The sequence below is a fragment of the Vidua macroura genome, chromosome 1 (genome assembly GCF_024509145.1).
Source record: "Vidua macroura isolate BioBank_ID:100142 chromosome 1, ASM2450914v1, whole genome shotgun sequence".
Taxonomy (NCBI): domain Eukaryota; kingdom Metazoa; phylum Chordata; class Aves; order Passeriformes; family Viduidae; genus Vidua; species Vidua macroura.
In genome coordinates this window covers 6,755,636-6,773,478 of record NC_071571.1, presented here as the reverse complement: position 1 = coordinate 6,773,478, position 17,843 = coordinate 6,755,636, and the positions used below count along the sequence as shown (strand labels likewise).

Below are 17,843 nucleotides of genomic sequence, written 5' to 3'. Positions count from 1 at the left end.
ATTTTATGTACCTGCAACTGTTAATGAACTGGTAATCAGTGATACTGAATCTTCCTGGTTTAATCTTTGGCTGGTGTGACCCTCTGTCTCTCTTGCCAGCCCACTGAGCATGTTCTCCAATGGGTAACAAGTTGGGAAGAAGACTTCATGGTCTTGATATTATTAGTAAAACTCTGTTTCAGCTATGATAGCCTTCATTAGCTTTATGTCTCAAATAGAGCAGTTCCAGACTCAAATGAACAACTGTAAATAGCATCAGGGATGAACAGAGAAAATACTGAATATGGTGGCTTTGTCCAGATCAGCCTCATCACTCAATAGAGTGCAGCTTCAGCCTCCTGGATCTGGTGGTCTTCCACAGAACTGAGTTGAGATTAAGATTTTTCAACAGTGGGATGACATTCCTAGTGCTCTTTGATTTGGGTAGACAGTCCTCTGATGAGTGCCTGCAAGGCAGTACATCCTATTTGCCTTTTCTCAGTCTTCCATGGAAAGTAATTTTGCACCAATATGGACCTGAGAACCTCTGTAGTACAGGTAACTGTGTGAAGACAATTGAAGTCAAAAATACTGATAAACCAAACTTCACATGGTTCAAAAGTGCTAATTTATTTGGCTTTTAAATCATTAGAATTATGCAATGCAGATTCATTTTGATCCTTCACTCCCAGCCTCTCAGGACAGCCTTGTTTCCTCAAGAGCTCTGCATTTACCTGTGGGTTTCCTTTGCATCTGCTTACTTTATGTCAACACTGACTGTACTCTAGAATGAAAGCAAAGATGCATCGATGGTATTTGGTACAAATAATCTTAAAAAGAATTCTATTTGCATTTTTTTGGGCAGTGTGGGAAATCTTAGACAAATCTCCCTGTCACAGGGGAGTACTGGAAAAGTTAAGCTGAGAATTGTCCAATGGAGGTAGGTTCTTTTTACACTTTTTCTCAGACATCCTGATCGCAAAGGCTGTAATATATTTTTTCAGGTGTTTATTGCTTTTAGTAGTAACTGCATAAAATATAGATGTGAAAAAGTTTCATGTCTGAAGACGTTTTAGCCTGAGTAAAGGAATAATGTTGAGTGACTGAATAATGTTTTTTAGATTGTTAGTGGTTAGAGGAGTTGTAAGATGGGAAGTTGCAATCTTTAAATGTAATCCGGATCACTTCTCTTTGATGTATTATTTTATTTAAAGTTCATTATGCTTTATAAATTAAAATTAGTAAGAAACACACTTGTCTTTCATTGTACCAGGAGACTAATAGGCAATATCAAGTGTATTTTTGAGATGTTTTAATAATGAAACTGAAGGTTGTGCAAGTTCCATGAAATTTTAATGAAAGTCTGGTTCGGCAGATGTTAAACAGGAAAGTTTTCACTTCTCTCTATTAGTAAACGGTCAACTTTTTGTCACCTTTCACTTGTCATGTTTCTGTTGCACATCTTTTGCACATTCTGTTGCATCAGGATCCCTCAGCCTTTAGTATACACATACATAACATAAGAAGTAAATATGAAGAAACTACATGTTTCATTCTATTTTTAACATGTACGAAAGAAAACACAGGGGAGAATGAGGGAAATGCAGAAAATATTTTCACCTGTTGCTGATTGCTCAATTAAAAAATCCTATGAAGAATTTTGTAAATCACAATCAGTTTGAAGCTGGAGTCAATATAAGAGTTAGTTTCCTATTTAAGGCTTGTTAATGTTTAGGGCTATTGAAGTTAATTCTAGCTATACTTGCTTCCAGAGCTGTGCTCTTCATTTTATCCAGACTTGGATGTAGGATTTTCTCAACTCTTAGAAGTAATAAAGAGTAAAGTAGTGATCAGGGAGGGGAAAAAAAACCCCAAAACCCTTTTCCTCATAGGTATTTCCATGTACTGATTCTTGCTTGCTGTGGTTCTCTTTGCTTGGGGCTAGCAGCTGAAGCTTGAGTATTTTAACCTCTACTTAAGCACAGTTAAACTTTCACAGCTGTGTTTAGGACTCCACGGTTCAGTAGTAGTGTAGTGGGAGCATGTGGCTTTTGCACACCTGTTAAAAAGATTCCTGAAAAGAGGGGAACAGCTTTCACGTGTGAAGGTGCCTGTGAACGTTAATTTGTGACTAGCCGTGCTGATGGCAGCACTAATTGAACCTTTTTATAAATCATTCCTGTACCGTCTTCCAGCGTAAGGCTGTGGGCAGATGTTCATTTAACAAGACATCTGTGCTGGTTTAGGATGTTACTGTATCCCAGATGTTGCACTGCTTTTTAAGGCTATTAGCCCTATTTTATATATTTAGTACCATCAGTTTGCTCCATGGCTTGCAAAGCATACTAAGGAAGGTGGTTTCTTTTCTGAATGATGTCGAGGTTTCAGCATTTTGGAAAAAGGAGTCAACTCTTGAGTGGATCTTGTGTACCTGTTTTCATAAGCGTGGAACAAAATACATGGGGTGAGTAGGGCTGTTTTGATAGATAGTCTCGAAGGAGCTGTCACGTGGTTTTGTTGGTAGCAACTTAGGGAAGACTTACAGAAATTGGTGTCTGACAATAACTTCTGGATAATCATAAACTAGGCCTGGCAGTGACAAGTATCTGAGGATAGGAGCTTTGTCAGTTATTTCATGTGGTTCCAGGAAATGTTGGCCCATGGCCTTATTCCTGATCACTTGGTGGAAAGAAGGAGTGAGATCCAAGATGTACTTTTGACCTACATTGTACTTGTCCAGTTACGGTGCTATTGCTGTGACCTTTCAAAAAACAACAAAACACACACAAAAAAAAACCCCAACCATGCAGAAAAGAGAAGAAAAGAAACAGTATCTCATTACTGTCAGATGAATAAGAGACTTTTCCATTTTCTCCCATGCTGCTCTCTGTGCATTCAGCAGAAGCTGTTCAGGTACCTGGTGATCTCCCAGTGGTATCCAAGTCCTCAGGGCTTTGAGACAGCCTCAGCAGGGCTTTCCCCCTGTGCAGAGGGAGAAATGCTCTGCTGAGCCCTGTGAACGGGTTTTCTGGGCTTTTCTTTGCCCTCAGGGCTAAATTTAATTAGTTGCTTACCCAGAGAAGAATTACGAGATTTTTGTTTACCATGGTGTATTTAAAGATGAAGATTAATGAAAGGCATTAGCTAAAAAAGCTAATTGATAAAAAAAATTTAGGAGTAGGTCACAAAGGATTTTGATAAATTACTCTATTTTATCGAAGTAGGAGTAAAATTACCATAGAAGTAATTATATTCAACTGGAGTCCTGTATTAATAAAGTCTGGTTTTGTCTTTGTTGTTGACTTTATTCCATAAAATACTGAACGTGCTTTAAACACTTCAAGAAGTTCTATTTCTCTCAGCAGATCTGTTTTTTTGAGCAGAAAGAGACGTGCTCTTGTTTTTTTTCCTTCTAAATTGACCTCTGTTGTAGGAAAAAGGCGGGCGAGGAAGGCATGGCAGGGACCTTGGCAGCACTTCAGCCTGTGTACCAAGCTCCCTGCCTGCCCACTAATATTTATTGTTTTCTGCCAGAGTGTGCATTGGTCAGGCTCTGTCTGTACATTTTGTTCTGGGGCTCTTGTGAGCTGTAGGAGACGTGGCTCATCTGTGTTCAATACTTCTGCCCTCCCGAGCTGCTGGGGGTTCTGCAGGGTGATGTGGGTACTCCTCCTGCTAGGAAAGTTTGGGGTTGGGCTTCAAGATTTAAAGCAGATCTGAGGTTGTAGTGTTCAATACAGCAATTATGTTTCAGGACTGCCTGGCTTCATGTGGGTGAAGGGCATTTAGTCATTGGTTGTTGATTCATAATTGCTTTAAGACTGTGAAAACTGGCCCTCGACACCATCTTTGCCCTATTGCCTTCTCACATCTTCCTTCAGGGGGATGAACTTGAGAAGAAACCAAGTCCCAGGCAAAGAATGGAGCACAGGCTGGTTTTCCCACTGTATTTAAGGGCAAGTAGAAATAAGTGTAGAGAGGAAAAAAAAAAAATTAACTGGGTTTGTCAGTGGAAAAATGCAGTGTTATGCAAGCCAGACAAAAGCTTTATGTATAAAACTATTAAATAAAATGTTTAAATTTAATGCAAATAACATGAAACAATCCATTCTTACTACAAATGCTGATTGCAGCGATTAGATGTGCTGTATGGCCTTCTCAAATGGCATTTGCTGTGGAAACATTAAATTACAGTTGTCAGTACAGTATATATTTCACTGTTTTGTGACTTGATTTTTTTTTTTTTTTTTTTTGCTCTAAGCCAAACATAAATTTGTAGGCTATAAAATCTCTTCTTATGATTGGGGAGTGAATGTAACCAGCAAAATAAGTCAACGATATAATCTGCCATGTTTTCCACTGTTTCTTCAGTTTTATTTAAAACCTGCACAACATTAAGAAGGCTTTTTGTAGAATATTTGGGGGAGGGGAACGGCAAGGAAACACCAGACGTGGTTATATCTTCTGTGGAAAGAAGCAGTTATGTTTAATTAATTGAAACCTCTGCTTTTCCCTGGTGTTAAATAGGTTGCTAAAATACGATAGGGAGTTCAAGGCGCAAATACTGCTCTTGTTTAAACAAAATGTTTAAAAAGACTTTGTGAGGTACTTTGGTGTTTAATACATGAACTGTAGTTCAATAGAAAATCTAAACTCATCTGTAAATTATTAAATAAACATAAACAATCATCATCTTCCACTATCCAGCAAGTTTTACCTCCAGGGTTGTGTTGGGGAATACTGAAAAGGGGTACCTGTGAAAAAGCAGAATTATCATTTATGTTTGTGATGATTTCACAGTAATCCTTGTTTGGTATGGATTTGTACCTTTGCATTACAGGCAGGTAGTTGGTAGAAGAATAATTGGGATAGGATTTAGAAATAATCCCTGTCCTTAGTTGATTGTGTTCTGTAAAGCTTTTGAGTATTCCTGCACCAAGGGAAATGTTTTCACTCACCTGCATTCCTGTCCTTTCACTGGTGCTGGATGATGTGCTGGGAATTTGTGAAGAGCTGCAAGAAATTTAATACTTAAATGCTTTTGGCTTCTTTACCTGCTGCTTTGTTTTTCTAAGTGTTAGAGGAGTGTTACCCTCCTTGCAGTATCTCAGTCTTGCTGGAAGAGTCTGTTCTATCCAGGGGCTGTGATATGCCATTTGCTCTACTCCCTACTCTTTGTTACAAATGGGAATCCATCTGTGTGAGCATCTCAGATGCTGCTGCCAGCAATGTTTGTGTCCTTCCCACTTCCAGAACGTGTCCCCATTCAGGCCAGCTCACTGGTCACTGTACTCCTGGATGGGCTGATGCAGTGGCTGATGCAGTGGCTGCAGGGAGGAGTGTGGGACAGTTTCTTCTGGTCACTGTGCAGTTTATTCTGGTTTGAATTTTTGTGAAACATGGGTTTTAAGAGACTACACTGGGAGCTTGTGAAGTGGCAAATAAGTGAAGGGGATGCTTCTGTCTCTCGTAAGAAGGCTGTTACTTATTTTGTGTGTTCTGGGTGTGCTGTCACTGCTTGTGGATAAGCAGGCAAGGGGAGCGATAACCTTGTAAGCCTTGGGGTTCCCACTGTGCTCACGTTTATCAGCATCATCCTGAACAAATTTTTTAGGGATAACAAGAAAAGTCCTCCTGTCCTTCATCTCTTCTTGCTTTTCTCTTTCCCTCATTTCCTTTGTAAATTGAGTGGGAGGTTTTCAGACTTTGGTTTGAGCCTCATTTTAATTCTTCTTTTCCTCCTTCACAGAGACTAAAATGGTCCCAACACAATCTGAAGGGGTTGTCTTGCTAGGTAGTCCAAGAGAATCAATCCTCTTCTAGCAGGAGACCAACCTGCACAGACTCCAGAGATGGTTTCAGTTCTGCCCAGTTCTATGATCCAAGAGAAACAAAGGCATTGCATGGTAGCATTTCTTCTGTAGCTGATTTGGCAGATCCAGTCCTGTGGAAATAGTTGGGATGGACCAAAGTGCTATAACAGACTGTACAAAAAAAGGAAATGCTGGTTTTGGAATGATTTAATCGCTTCAAAAAAAAATCCCAAAACCTTTTCTTCCTGATGCAGAACTAAACCCAAACCTTTCAGAATGCTCTGTGAAAGAGGAACTGGAGGGGTTTTGTCTGGGGGGGCAGGCGGGGTGCCCGTGTGCTGGCCTGCGTGGCATCCCGATTCAAGGCATGTTGGTTGGGTGAATGGTTGCCTGGGAGCTCTGGACATTGGAACTGCTGAGATGCCCCAAACTGCTCAAAATTTGTGTACTTGGAATCAGAAGCTCCCAGGGTCTCCCAGGCTTTCCGTCAGCATGCCAGGCAGGTTGCCAAGTAGCCTGAAAATTTGGGAGGCGAGTTGCCAAGCTCTTGGCTCCCTTTCAAATGGGCTGCTGAACAGCTGGGAATCTGGATGCCTGGGCTTCTCAACAGCCCACCATGATAGTTACTGAAGAGCCAGGCAGGGAAAAAAGGCTGGAATTTGTGGCACAAACCTGTCTGCTTTCCGTCAGACCTTGGTTGAAATTGAAACAAATCTGCCAGGTATTTTAGTTTTGACAGGCTGTCCTCACGTGATGACTATTTTAATGTGATGACATCTAGTCATCTCTCATAACATTTTTCTTCATGTGTCAAAATATTGTTTCACTGAAAATAATGTGTGTTTCAGTTTCATTGCTTTAGCATCATTATTATTCTATGGAAATTTCTTCCATGGGTGCTCTGCGTGGATCAGTCTCTGTTTTATAGTAGCTACTGCCCAGATTTTGGATAGTGTTCTCTCTTACCTCTCTGTAGTTACATTTTTTTACATGGAGCAGAAAGGATGCTTTTATCAAAATCTGGCTGGGTTAGTCTGTTGTTTGATCAGTAAAAATTCATTATTGTATTTTTCTTGTGAGAATAATCAGAGAAACTTAAGGGGCCAGCTACTGATTCAGGTGTACCTTACTGGGGATGTAAAATGGGGAAAAAGGGGAGGAAGCTTCCAGTTTGTACAAGACTGAAATAATGGGTTAACTTGAATGTTCCATAATTAAGTGCTGAAGTTCATCCCTTGAAATGAAGTGATTTAAATCCTAGTTTTACAAATGCTTTCAGTCTAAAAAGAGTTTTTCCTTCTTGTGTTTTCAGGCCTCGGAGTAGAGGAAAAACTGCAGTGGAGGATGAAGACAGTATGGATGGTTTGGAGGCAGCAGAAACAGAAAACACTGTGGAAACAGGTACTGAGACTATAGTGCTGATGCACTCTGGGTATTGCTTCTCTCTCAGAAATGCATTTAGTTATGCAGGACTTTGGTAGACAAGAAATAGTTCTTCCATTTTGTAGTACGACATGTGCATTTGGACAAAATTAAAAGGAAAAATATTTATATTTTTGATATTTAAACCTATAATTATTAGGTTATATAATTATAGGTTTTAAATCTATAATTATTTGATATTTAAACCTATAATAATTTAAAGTTATCAAAGCTATTATTTTTAAGTAGTGTAATGGGAATCTCTTTGTAGTGTACATATGTAGAGATTCTTTTCCTACTTTTGCAAGGCTAACAAAAATAAACACTCTGAAGTGGCAGCTGCTGTTTTTGGAATACCTGCCAAAGTACACTACTACTTATTGACCTGTATCTTCAGCTAACTACAGCAGACTATGTACCAAAGGGATAACCAGGATGACCAAATGCTAATGCTTCCTGCTGCTGCTTAGGAAACAGGATAAATCTGCTCTTGATTTGGTAAATATTTGTTGTGGTAGTACCCAAATGCTTCAGTTACCAGAGGGAGCTCATTGTTCTGGACCGAGTACTGTTGAAACAGTTTGTGATTTCTGTTCTGGCAGTTCAGGAGCCCAAAGAGACAAACAGATGAGCCAACACATGAGATAAAGGCCATGGTGAAGAACTGTCATCTCCTTGCCAGGCCACATGTCTGTAGCCATTTCCCTGTTTCTAACTAGGGACTTGAGTGTAGAAGGATGAAACGCACCAGGAAAATTAATTCTGTGGCCACGTGGCAGAAGTTTGTTGGTTTGACAGAAATAAGCCTCGAAAATGCATTGAGACCTAAGGATTTATAAATTTAATTAGGTGATCCTGTATGTGTAATGAGAGAGGTGGAAGGAAGCACAGAGACATGAATGGCAGAAGCTGTTGGTCAGGGCAGAAATGGCATGGGAGTGCCAGCTGAGTTAAGGGAGTTGTCCAGTTCTCTCATAGCTGCTGAGTGGAGGGGGTAAAGTAGTGAAATCCTTAAAGATGGAGACAAGGATCTGTGCTTAGTGTAGTCTTACAGGCACAGCAAGTAGAGAACCTGAGAAGAGCCATTTTTGCAGCGGCATCTTTCATGGGCCATGCATGAGCTTGGCTGCTGTGGTGAAAGCCACAGAGGAGGAGGAGGCTGAAATTCTCCTGAGGATGGGCTTTGTGTATGCTGGTGGTTTGCTTCCTACTTGCTAGATGTGGAATGGTGCTGAGAAGTCTCTGTGCTTGTGACTCGAGGCTTTGGGAATGTCAGGAGTGTATAGTCACAACTTGTGTTGAATTTAAGTGTTAATGGCATGTGGAGGGAGCCTAAATTAAAGCTTAATTCACGGATCTTTCATTTTTTTATTCTGCCCTTTGTTGTTCTGCCCCTGCAAATAAAACTGCCGGTGGTAGTGAACTTAGGTGATGTGTTGCAGCTTCTACAAGTAGGTAATTAATAGTTAATAAACTAATAATAAGTAAATGAAAAAGTTGGAGCAGGTATTTGTGTGTAGAAAAACAGAGCAGGGTAAAGGAAGAGTAGTTCTGATTCTATTATTATATCATTATTACGTGATGATGGTGATGATGATTACTCTTCCTATCCTGTGTGGTAGAAACATTCTTATAAAAGTCAGTGAAGGGGGCAGAAAGTGTTCCCTTAAAGTGAGAAGTTTTAAAAATTCTAAATATGTTTAAAAAAGCAAAAGAATTTCAAACCTTAACAACTGGTACACTGCTGTGTAGAGAATTCAATGATGGCTGGTTTTTTTGTTTTTTTTTTTTTGGTTTTTTTGTGGTTTTTTTTTGTTTGTTTGTTTGTTTGTTTTTTGTTTACTTTTGTCATTTTTAACAAAGTTCCTCAACAGTAACCTGAGAGCAATTCCCGATTCAGAAAAGAGAGTAACACATAATTATTTTTAAGGCTCTGAGAGTGCATATAGATGAGTCTCTCCATTATCTTTCATCAGAATAATCCTGAGTGTCACAGGTGGCTGATACCCATTTCTGAAGGGGTGGGCAGTAGGAGCACTGTGCTGGAAATCCCAATGGACCAAGACTCCAGTGGGTCTGCTGCTGGAAGTGAGGCACCATCACTGCAGTGCTGAGCCCAGGATGGATTTACAGACTGTGCTCCTCACTGAAAAGATACCTAGTAAAAATACATATGTCTGAAATCCCATTTTTGCAGGGGAACAAAAATAGACTTGAAAGAGCATTATCATGTTGAGCAGTTTGATAGAGACAGAATCACAATTACGTTATTTTAAAACCTGGGCACATGTGACTTGCTAGAGGTTTAATCATGTTACCTGAAAAGGCTGCTGCCTCTAAAACTTACTCTAAGCACTTATCTGAGTTAGTACAGAAGTGTGGGAGAAGGAATAATCTCAGTTTGTTGCTCTGTTTAAAACTGTTGATTAAATTGAAGGGTATTTCTATCCTAGTTTATTAATTTCTGCTTCAACTAAAAAAGGGTTTTGTTTTCTTCGCTTGCAAAGAGTGGTCTTGCCAGCAATTTCCTGCAGTAGTTGGCAAACCACAACACAATATAGTAATATTACAGAACTTGAAATGTCTAAAGATCTTGACATGTGATTTGTGACATATTTTGAGTCTCTGCGTTCCTAGCTTCCTTTCCATTGTTTGATTCGTATGTTGAGAATAATCAGGAATTCTTTTACTGTGTGAGTTTGGGTTTTTGAGGTTGTTTCTGTTTTGTTTTATTTAATTAAGTTTCATAAAATGAGAGAAGTCCATGTTATTAATGTTGTATTCAGTATAATGAGCTCTGCTTTTAGGGAGAGAGCTATGCAGGAGGAATAAGAACTCTCCTCACAGGGAGGGAAAAAAGCATATGCCCCATATAATCCCACCTAAGATAAAGAAATGTTTAGTAGTTATCAAATCTTTTTTGGGGAGAAAAAGCAAGGAGTGTGCAAGTACTAAACTTTATTTCCATTTGTAATGTTGACACAAATGTTTGTTTAAATAAAAAAGGGCAAAAATTCTTCCCAAAGGGCTCTTTTGCAATGCTGAGGCACAGTCATTTTAATTGCAGTTCGGGAAACAAGTTACTGCCCTTCCCAAAATTCTGTAATCTCACATGTGAAGCGAGGCAGAGTTGGAAGGAGAGCAGAGTGAGCCTTGTGCTGCTCTGATCAGTTCAGTATGGCTGCTTCTCCTGCCAACTGCAGCAGTTCCTGAGCCCTGTCCCTTTTCTGCCAAGTACTAAGTTCCCTTTGGTGTAGATGAATTCTTAAGGACGGAAAGAGAGGAGGAGGGATTTGGAATTGGAGAAAGGAAATTCTGGAATTTAGAAAAAAAAGATCTGTTTGGAGCTAAGTAAACTTTTTTCCTGAAAAAAGGGTGTTGACAACTGCTTCTACTGAATCAATAGTTTTCCAGCTTCTTGTAAACCTCAGGACAGACTCCTTTCATTTACCCACCAGCCCTGTCTCTCTTGCTGATCCTTTGGCTCCTCTCTTCATGTTCTGCTCTTCAGCTTTGTGCTGGTCTTCTCAGCTGTCTGCTCCTTCATTTTTCTTCACTGTGGTTCCCCCAGTGATGTTGCACTGGTGTTTCTCTATCCAGCTGATGTTGTGGTTACCCATTCTTCCCATCATTTTGGCACCACAGTATCATAGCATGGTTAAGGATGGCTGGGACCTTGGGGCATCATCTGCTCCACAGCCCTGCTCCAGCAGGGTCACCTAGAGCTGGCTGTCCAGGACCATGTCCAGACAGCTTTTATCTCCCAAAGTTTGAGGCTCCACAACCTGTCCTGCACAACCTGTTCCAGTGTTGAGGCACCCTCACAGTAAAAAAGTGTTTCCTGATGTTCAGAGGGAGCCTCCCGTGTTTTTGTTTGTGCCTGGTGCCTCTGGTCCTGTCAAGACCTTCCAGCTGTCAACACCTTCCACCTTTTTGGTTATCAGTAAAATACTATTTGCTGCAAAATGCTGTGTTCCCCTCTGGATCCTCTTGTGCTCCTCATCTCTGTAAGAACAGTTTTCTTCTGATGAGTGAGTTTCTCATGGCCAAGAATATACAAACCAGAAAATTCTGGAAAGCATGTGGCTTTGTGCACAGGAATATATGCAAATATAAAACTGCTAATCCAAGAAAGAAATAATACACCAAGAAGCTCCTGATACACTTTTTGTAGGTTTGGTAGCCCTTTTGCTACTAATGAAGACTTGGCTTCTACTTCTTTTCCCCATCTTCTGTTAGTTTCAGCAAGTTTCTGTACTTGATATTTTTTTGGCTCTGCATTTAAGTTGAAACTGAATTCCGTGTGTTAATTATCTGATCATTTCATTCCTTTTTTTTTTTGGAGAACACCATTGAAATATCCCAGCTCATTCTAGAGTCTGTAATTCTTCCTATGTCCCACCATAAAAGTGTTGAGATTCAGATCTGGAATAAATGGAATAAAATAAGCTTATTTAAACTGCTGAATCTCTTGGGTCGGGTATTTATTTTGTTAACTATCCATACAATGTCAACCAGCTCTTACAGCAGTGCTTTCTGTCAGACCCTCAACTCCCCATGGTGATCTGATAATAGATAAAAGATCCTGGATGATTTTATCAACCAGTAGTTCCTTATCTACATTATTGTTGTTAGTAACATTATTATCCGACCCAGTGATGTTGCCTGGCCAGTTCTTTTCTTGTTGGACTTCACATTAACTTCTTGAAGATGAAGCTTCCTCTGACCAGACTTACTTGTTTCCGGGCAAAACACTGAAGAACCAGAAAGAAACACTTCTCAGTGGAGGAAAGTTATTCATGCAGAAGTTGCCAGGGATTTTTGGACTACATCAGAATCTCATCAGCTTTGAAGCAGCCTGAAAAGCACTTTCCTAGAGAAAAAAAAATCTGCAATATCCTGCTTATTAAAGGAAATATAGGCATCCTTTAGCAATTACATGAACCATACCGAGTAGAGCCTCTCAGTGAAGCAAAGTAAAACACACCAGGACACAGCAAGTCCTGGTCTTGGTGAATTGATGGCAAAAGCTCTTGGCAATGTGTTTTAATACCAAAATCCAGGTTTAAAATCCAGGCAGATACTTTGGCCTCATCATTGCCACCCATTCCTTCTCAAATTAATGAAAGGAAGAATTGACACCACTGAGGACTTTCTTCTAGATTAAACTTGGCCATACAATTTGTGGCAAATACATGCTTAGAAATGCACTTAAATATTTTTAAGGCAACTAATATTCTATGTACTCATTAGAAAATGAGTAATTTCTTCTTTCTTATGCTGCTGACTCCTACTTGCTCAGCCTCTGGAAAAATTAGCAGAACCGAAGCATGTTGTTGTAATTATTATAAGCATCTTATTATTTTTGCTTTATATTCTGGTAATTTGTTTGTAATGAGGAAAGCAAACAAAAGAGGAGGTTACTTGATATTTGCATTTAAACCATTACAGGCTTACTCAGTAATACAATTTATCATCATGCATGCTTAAAATGGGCCATTTAGAAAAATCCAATTTTTTTGCCTTCTGACCTATATCTCTGTCTTAGGTGTTTTGAGAACTGGTGGCATCTGTTAATTCCAAATCAGTTTTAACCTCACTGAGTTTTTCATTCTGGAGGTTATGAAATGCATATTCTTTTTGATTTTGCTTATTCATTCAGTAGTGTTTTTGCAGTTTTGGTATCAAACTAAGGCTTTGTTAAACATAATCCCGCATGTTTGAAAAGTTTTCCAAGACCTAGAATTTTCCACTTCTCCATTACCTTGATGTTTAACTTTGCTGCTGTGTCCTTAGTGATATGATGGAAGATCTGCATGGCCATTACCAGTCCAATATATTGAAATAGTTGCATGTGCTTTGTGCTCTATATGCTCTTCTCCTTCCTGGGAAAAGAGGCTGCTCTGTGTATGTTTTAGTTCATAGAATCACAGAATGGTCTAGGTTGGAAGGAACCACAAAGATCTTTTCCCATCCCTTGTGCCGTGAGCAGGAACCACTTGCTAATTCTGTAGACCTGTCTTAATTTTTATTACAGTAATGCTGTGTTGAGACTGACTCTTCAGATTGGTAAAAGAAATAGAAGGGAAATTCACTGCTGATGAATTAAAATCACAGTATAAACCAGGCTGGTGTTGGAGTCCCACAAACACCTACCCTGGTGTAGCCCTTTTCTAGGTCAGGTTCAAATGGGAAGAAAGTAGTGGGTAAAATGAACTTATTTAGGATAATAAAAGAGCTACCCATTAGCAAGGCGTTGAAGAGTGACTATAGAAAATTAAATTACTCCTAATTCAGTAGTAGTTCATGTAAAAGAACATGGAGGGCAAATTGACCATCCTGTTTTTATAAAAAAAAATGCTTTCAAATAGCTTTTGCTACCTGAGCAAGTGGTGCTTCAGTTCTTCTGAGACTTGCAGAAGCTTTCATAAGTCAAATAGAGAAAGAAATTCTAGGAATTACTGGCAAAGGGATAAGTGGAATGAAGCATCAGCAAGGTTTTTTTTTCTCTTTTTACCGTTGCTTTATAAACCTTTGGCATGTTAAATGCCACATGCAGTTCTGCTTTCCCTTCTCCAAAAGTAATGAGCTGTAATTGGGAAAGTACAGGAAAGGCCAACAAGTATGACAAGAAGTAAGTAACAGCTTCTGTGTAGGGATCAGTTAAGGTAAAACCATCAATCTGAAGTGATTTCACTGAGGAGGAATGTATTAGGGTCCCATAAATGATGAGTGGTATGGAGAAGATGGACAGGGCACGATGACTCATTTTGTTGTGCAGCACAAAAATTAGGGGCCATCAGGTGGTGTTCATACAGTACAGGGGCAGGTGCATTTGCACTCAGCATCTACTGCAGTTACTGAATTTATTGTTCCTGGAGGCTTTGGGCATGAAAAACTTGACATGGGTTTCAAAAAGACCTAAACAATTAGTGGAAAAATTATCAGATGAATGCTGTTGAATACCAGTCCTAGCTTAGGAGTCATGGACGTTCCATGTTATGGTAATCCATAATATGGTTTCATGTTTTTTTGGGTGACCAGAATTACAGTTCAAATGGTCCTACATTGAGAATCTTGTTTTTATTTTATAACTAATACAAAATTTGCATTTATTTTCAGTATGAAATGTATTTAAGAGTTAAGAACTTATTTGAGTGAAAAGTATCAAAATATACAGTGGAATTTACAGAACAAGAATAACTGCAGGTTTTCTTCTCGTCTCCATCTAACACCTGTTGCAGTAAGTAAATCAGAGAATTACAGAGTAGTTTGGATTGGAAAGGACCTTAAAGATCATCTAGTTCCAACCCTCCTGCCATGGACAGGGACCCATAGACCACATTTCTCAGAGCCTCATCCAACCTGGCCTTGAGCACTTCCAGGGATGGGGCATCCACAGCTTCTCTGGGCAGCCTGTGCCAGAGTCTCACCACCCTCACAAGAAGAATTATTTTCTAATAGTAATCTAAAACTACCCTCTTTCAGATTATTGTAAATGATTTCTGCACCTAAGAGATCTCTGCATGTGACTTCCTCAGCCACTGGCAGGAGAGGTGATGTTGCTATCAAATTGTGTCCAGAGCAGTAACAGAATTATGAGCTCTGAGTAGTGGAAACTTTTTTTTGTTCCTAAACTGGGCCAGTGAGTGAAGCTTGGTAATTGTAGTACTGGATAGTGTCGTGGTTTCTCCCAGCTGTCTGCTGAGAGAACAGGTGCCCCCTCACTGGGCTGAGGGGGGAGAATTGGAAACAGGTAAAACCCCAGCGTTGAGATTAGAACAGTGGTGAGCCCCTGGCACAGGTTGCCCAGAGAAGCTGTGGCTGCCCCATCCCCCTAAGTGTTCAAGGATGGGTTGGATGAAGCTCTGAGCACCCTGGTCTAGTGGAAGGTGTCCCTGCCCATGGCAGGAGGTTGGAATTAGATGATCTTTAAGGTCCCTTTCAAATCAAACCATTATGTGATCTACTGGGCATGGTGTTCTATGGTGTGGAGTATCCCTCTGGCCAGTTGGGGTCAGCTGTCCTGGCCATACCCTCCCCTGGCTCATTTTTGTACCTCTTTGCTGGCAGAGCATGGGAAACTGAAGAGTCCTTGCTTTAGAGTAAACACTGTTAGCAACAACTAAAACAAAAATTTATTTTGTCTTACCAAAATAAATTGTCATCCTAAATCGGAAACACAGCACCATACCCAATACTAAAAAGAAAATTGACTATGCTAGCCAAACCCAGGACAGGTAGGGATTTTAAATTCAAAGATTGCATTCCCTTGTTAAGGTTTCTTTTCATATTGTTGCTACACTGACCTGGTTTTTATCTGTCAAAACTGCTGGAGCATTTTGGTGTGTTTGTAGTTTTGCAGACCCCTGTGGGGCTGTGTAAAGCACCTGGTCCCATTGGCTGCTTCCTGACACAGCACTACCCCTTCCTTGTGCAAAAATAGCTGTGGCTGCCTTCAAAAGCTCATTACTCCCTCTCATAGAGCATCTTGGTAGGCAACAGTTGAGGCCCCTGGGATGTCCCTACTGTGTTTGGTGATCTTGGTGTTTTCCAGCCTGCAGTACTTTCTGTTCTTAGTGAAAGTTTTGGAAGCTCATGACAGTGCTTCATTGTCTGCCTAATCAGTAGGTCTGACAATAAAGTAGTTAAATAGTCAACCTGCTGCACCTAAATATTAATTTAGTAGTAGAATATTAATTTTATGTTTATGACAGCTCTTTCATTTTTTAAGTGTCACTTCATAATGAGTATTATAATATTTTGAATATTCTGTCTGCTGTCTGTCCTTTGCCTGATTGCCACAGCAGAGCCCACACATACATCTCCTTATTTTGCTTTATGTTTACCCAAGTAGCTTGTAGAACAGGGCCTTGTGATTGTGAGAAAACTGAAAGGGTTTGTTTGTAACAAAAGAACATTTTAGATCTTAAGTTGATGTTGCTTCATCACATCCCCAAAGAAAGCTGTGATAGTGTAAAAAAATCCCAGGCATCCCCAGTTTCCACAAGCCCTGCCACAGGGAGGGCTTAGAAAAACCAGGGCTTCCCTCCTGAGCCTGCATGTCCCACCTGTGTCTCACTTAGGGAGAGGTTTCCAAGAGCTCTTGGAAGATAGAACAGGAAAACAGGAAATTAGCAGCACAATTACTACTCAAAATGTTGTAAATCTCTACATAAGACACGTAAATAAGGAGACCAGCTACTGTTAGGAAGGTGGGTAGTCAACATAATCAACTGAGGGTGCTATGTGCTGTTTGTTATTTTCTTTGAGTGTTCTCTGCATTCTGCTCTATAAGGGGAATAAAAATACTAAGAAATCTTTGAACCTCAGTGAAGTGTTTTTCTCCTCCTTGAAAAAACCCAAATTACAACTTGAGTAGTGTAAAAGCTAAGGACTGTCTTTTCACCACTGTATGCATATTACTGAAGCAAATGTGATGGAAGTGTTAATTAAAAGAGAAATTTAATACACATGATGTAAATCTTACCAGTCCCAGTGACTTCCCTGCATATCTGTCCCCTGTCAATGTTAGGCAATTTGATTTTTTTCCCTCGTATTTCGTATCTCCATCCTTGAAAATGCTCAAAAACCATCTGAGCAGCTGGCTCTGGTGGCCCTGCTTGAGCAGGGGTTTGGACAAGGTGGCTCTGGGCTGCCTTCCAGCCTCAACCAGATGTGATTCTGTGAGTTACCCAAGTTGTAAAGCATGTGGAAGTCTCAAGCCTTTTGATGGCCCATATGGACAGGAACTTTAGTCCTTGTACTTTTGGGAGATTTCTTTTAATACAAAAAGTAAGCTTTTCTGTTCTCAGCAACTAGGTGAGAAAGAACTCTGGACATAATTTTATTTAAGTAATAAAAAAAAAATTAAGTGCAGTGTTTCCTAGTATTTTCCTAAAGTTTCAGTGAAGGATAATGACATTAAAAAATAACCTAGAGACACTGGGGAATTTTACAATCAGTTTTTTTAAATCAGTCTCCTCGCTAACTCACTGTACATAGGCAAGACCTTCATTGTGCCAGAAACAATCATGAAAAGAGGATACAAAATAAAGCATTACATATGAATCTGCAAATGAGCTTTCCATTTATTAATCATCCATGGATCCTTCATTCCCAGTAGCTTCAAAGTAGAATGCCATAAGCAAATCTGATGATGTTCATTAAACACACTGTACCAGGTGCTTCCAAGGGCACCTTCCACATCTCTGAGGTGTATCTGAGATGTCCTCTCGCCAGGCCAGTGCTGGGATCCATCTCCTAGGAATCTGACTCATGAAATGCAGTGCTCCTGTTCTTCCTTCATCTTCTGCAGGAAAACTTCCACAAAGTTTTTTTTCACAAGTAGCACACACAACTTTTGTGCTATTTAGTGAGCACCGTATTTTCAGTCTTCCAATGGCATATTGAGGCACAGTTTGCTTTATTGCAGAGACAGCAACTGAGATGTTGTTTGTCTCATTTAGTATAATTTGGGTCCCTCCTTCTCTGGAGAAGCAAACAGCAGGGGAAATGCACCATAAGGATATAAGCTTATATAGTTGTCATGTGTAGTGAAACAATCTGTGTCTTCTCACACAGTCCAGAGTTCTGGGAGTGAGTGAGAGCGCCCCTGAACTTTGCCTT

At 39.9% G+C, this 17,843-nt stretch overlaps 1 protein-coding gene across 8 annotated transcripts in view; it reads left to right on the top strand.

The window, feature by feature from the left end:
- KMT2C (lysine methyltransferase 2C) overlaps positions 1–17,843 on the top strand; it is a 190,601-nt gene that overhangs the window by 39,278 nt on the left and 133,480 nt on the right. For all 8 annotated transcript variants that reach the window (XM_053982904.1, XM_053982937.1, XM_053982964.1 and 5 more), the window contains one exon: positions 7,105–7,193. In XM_053982904.1, coding sequence (XP_053838879.1) covers positions 7,105–7,193 — 89 coding nt within the window. The remainder of the gene's footprint in view (positions 1–7,104; positions 7,194–17,843) is intronic.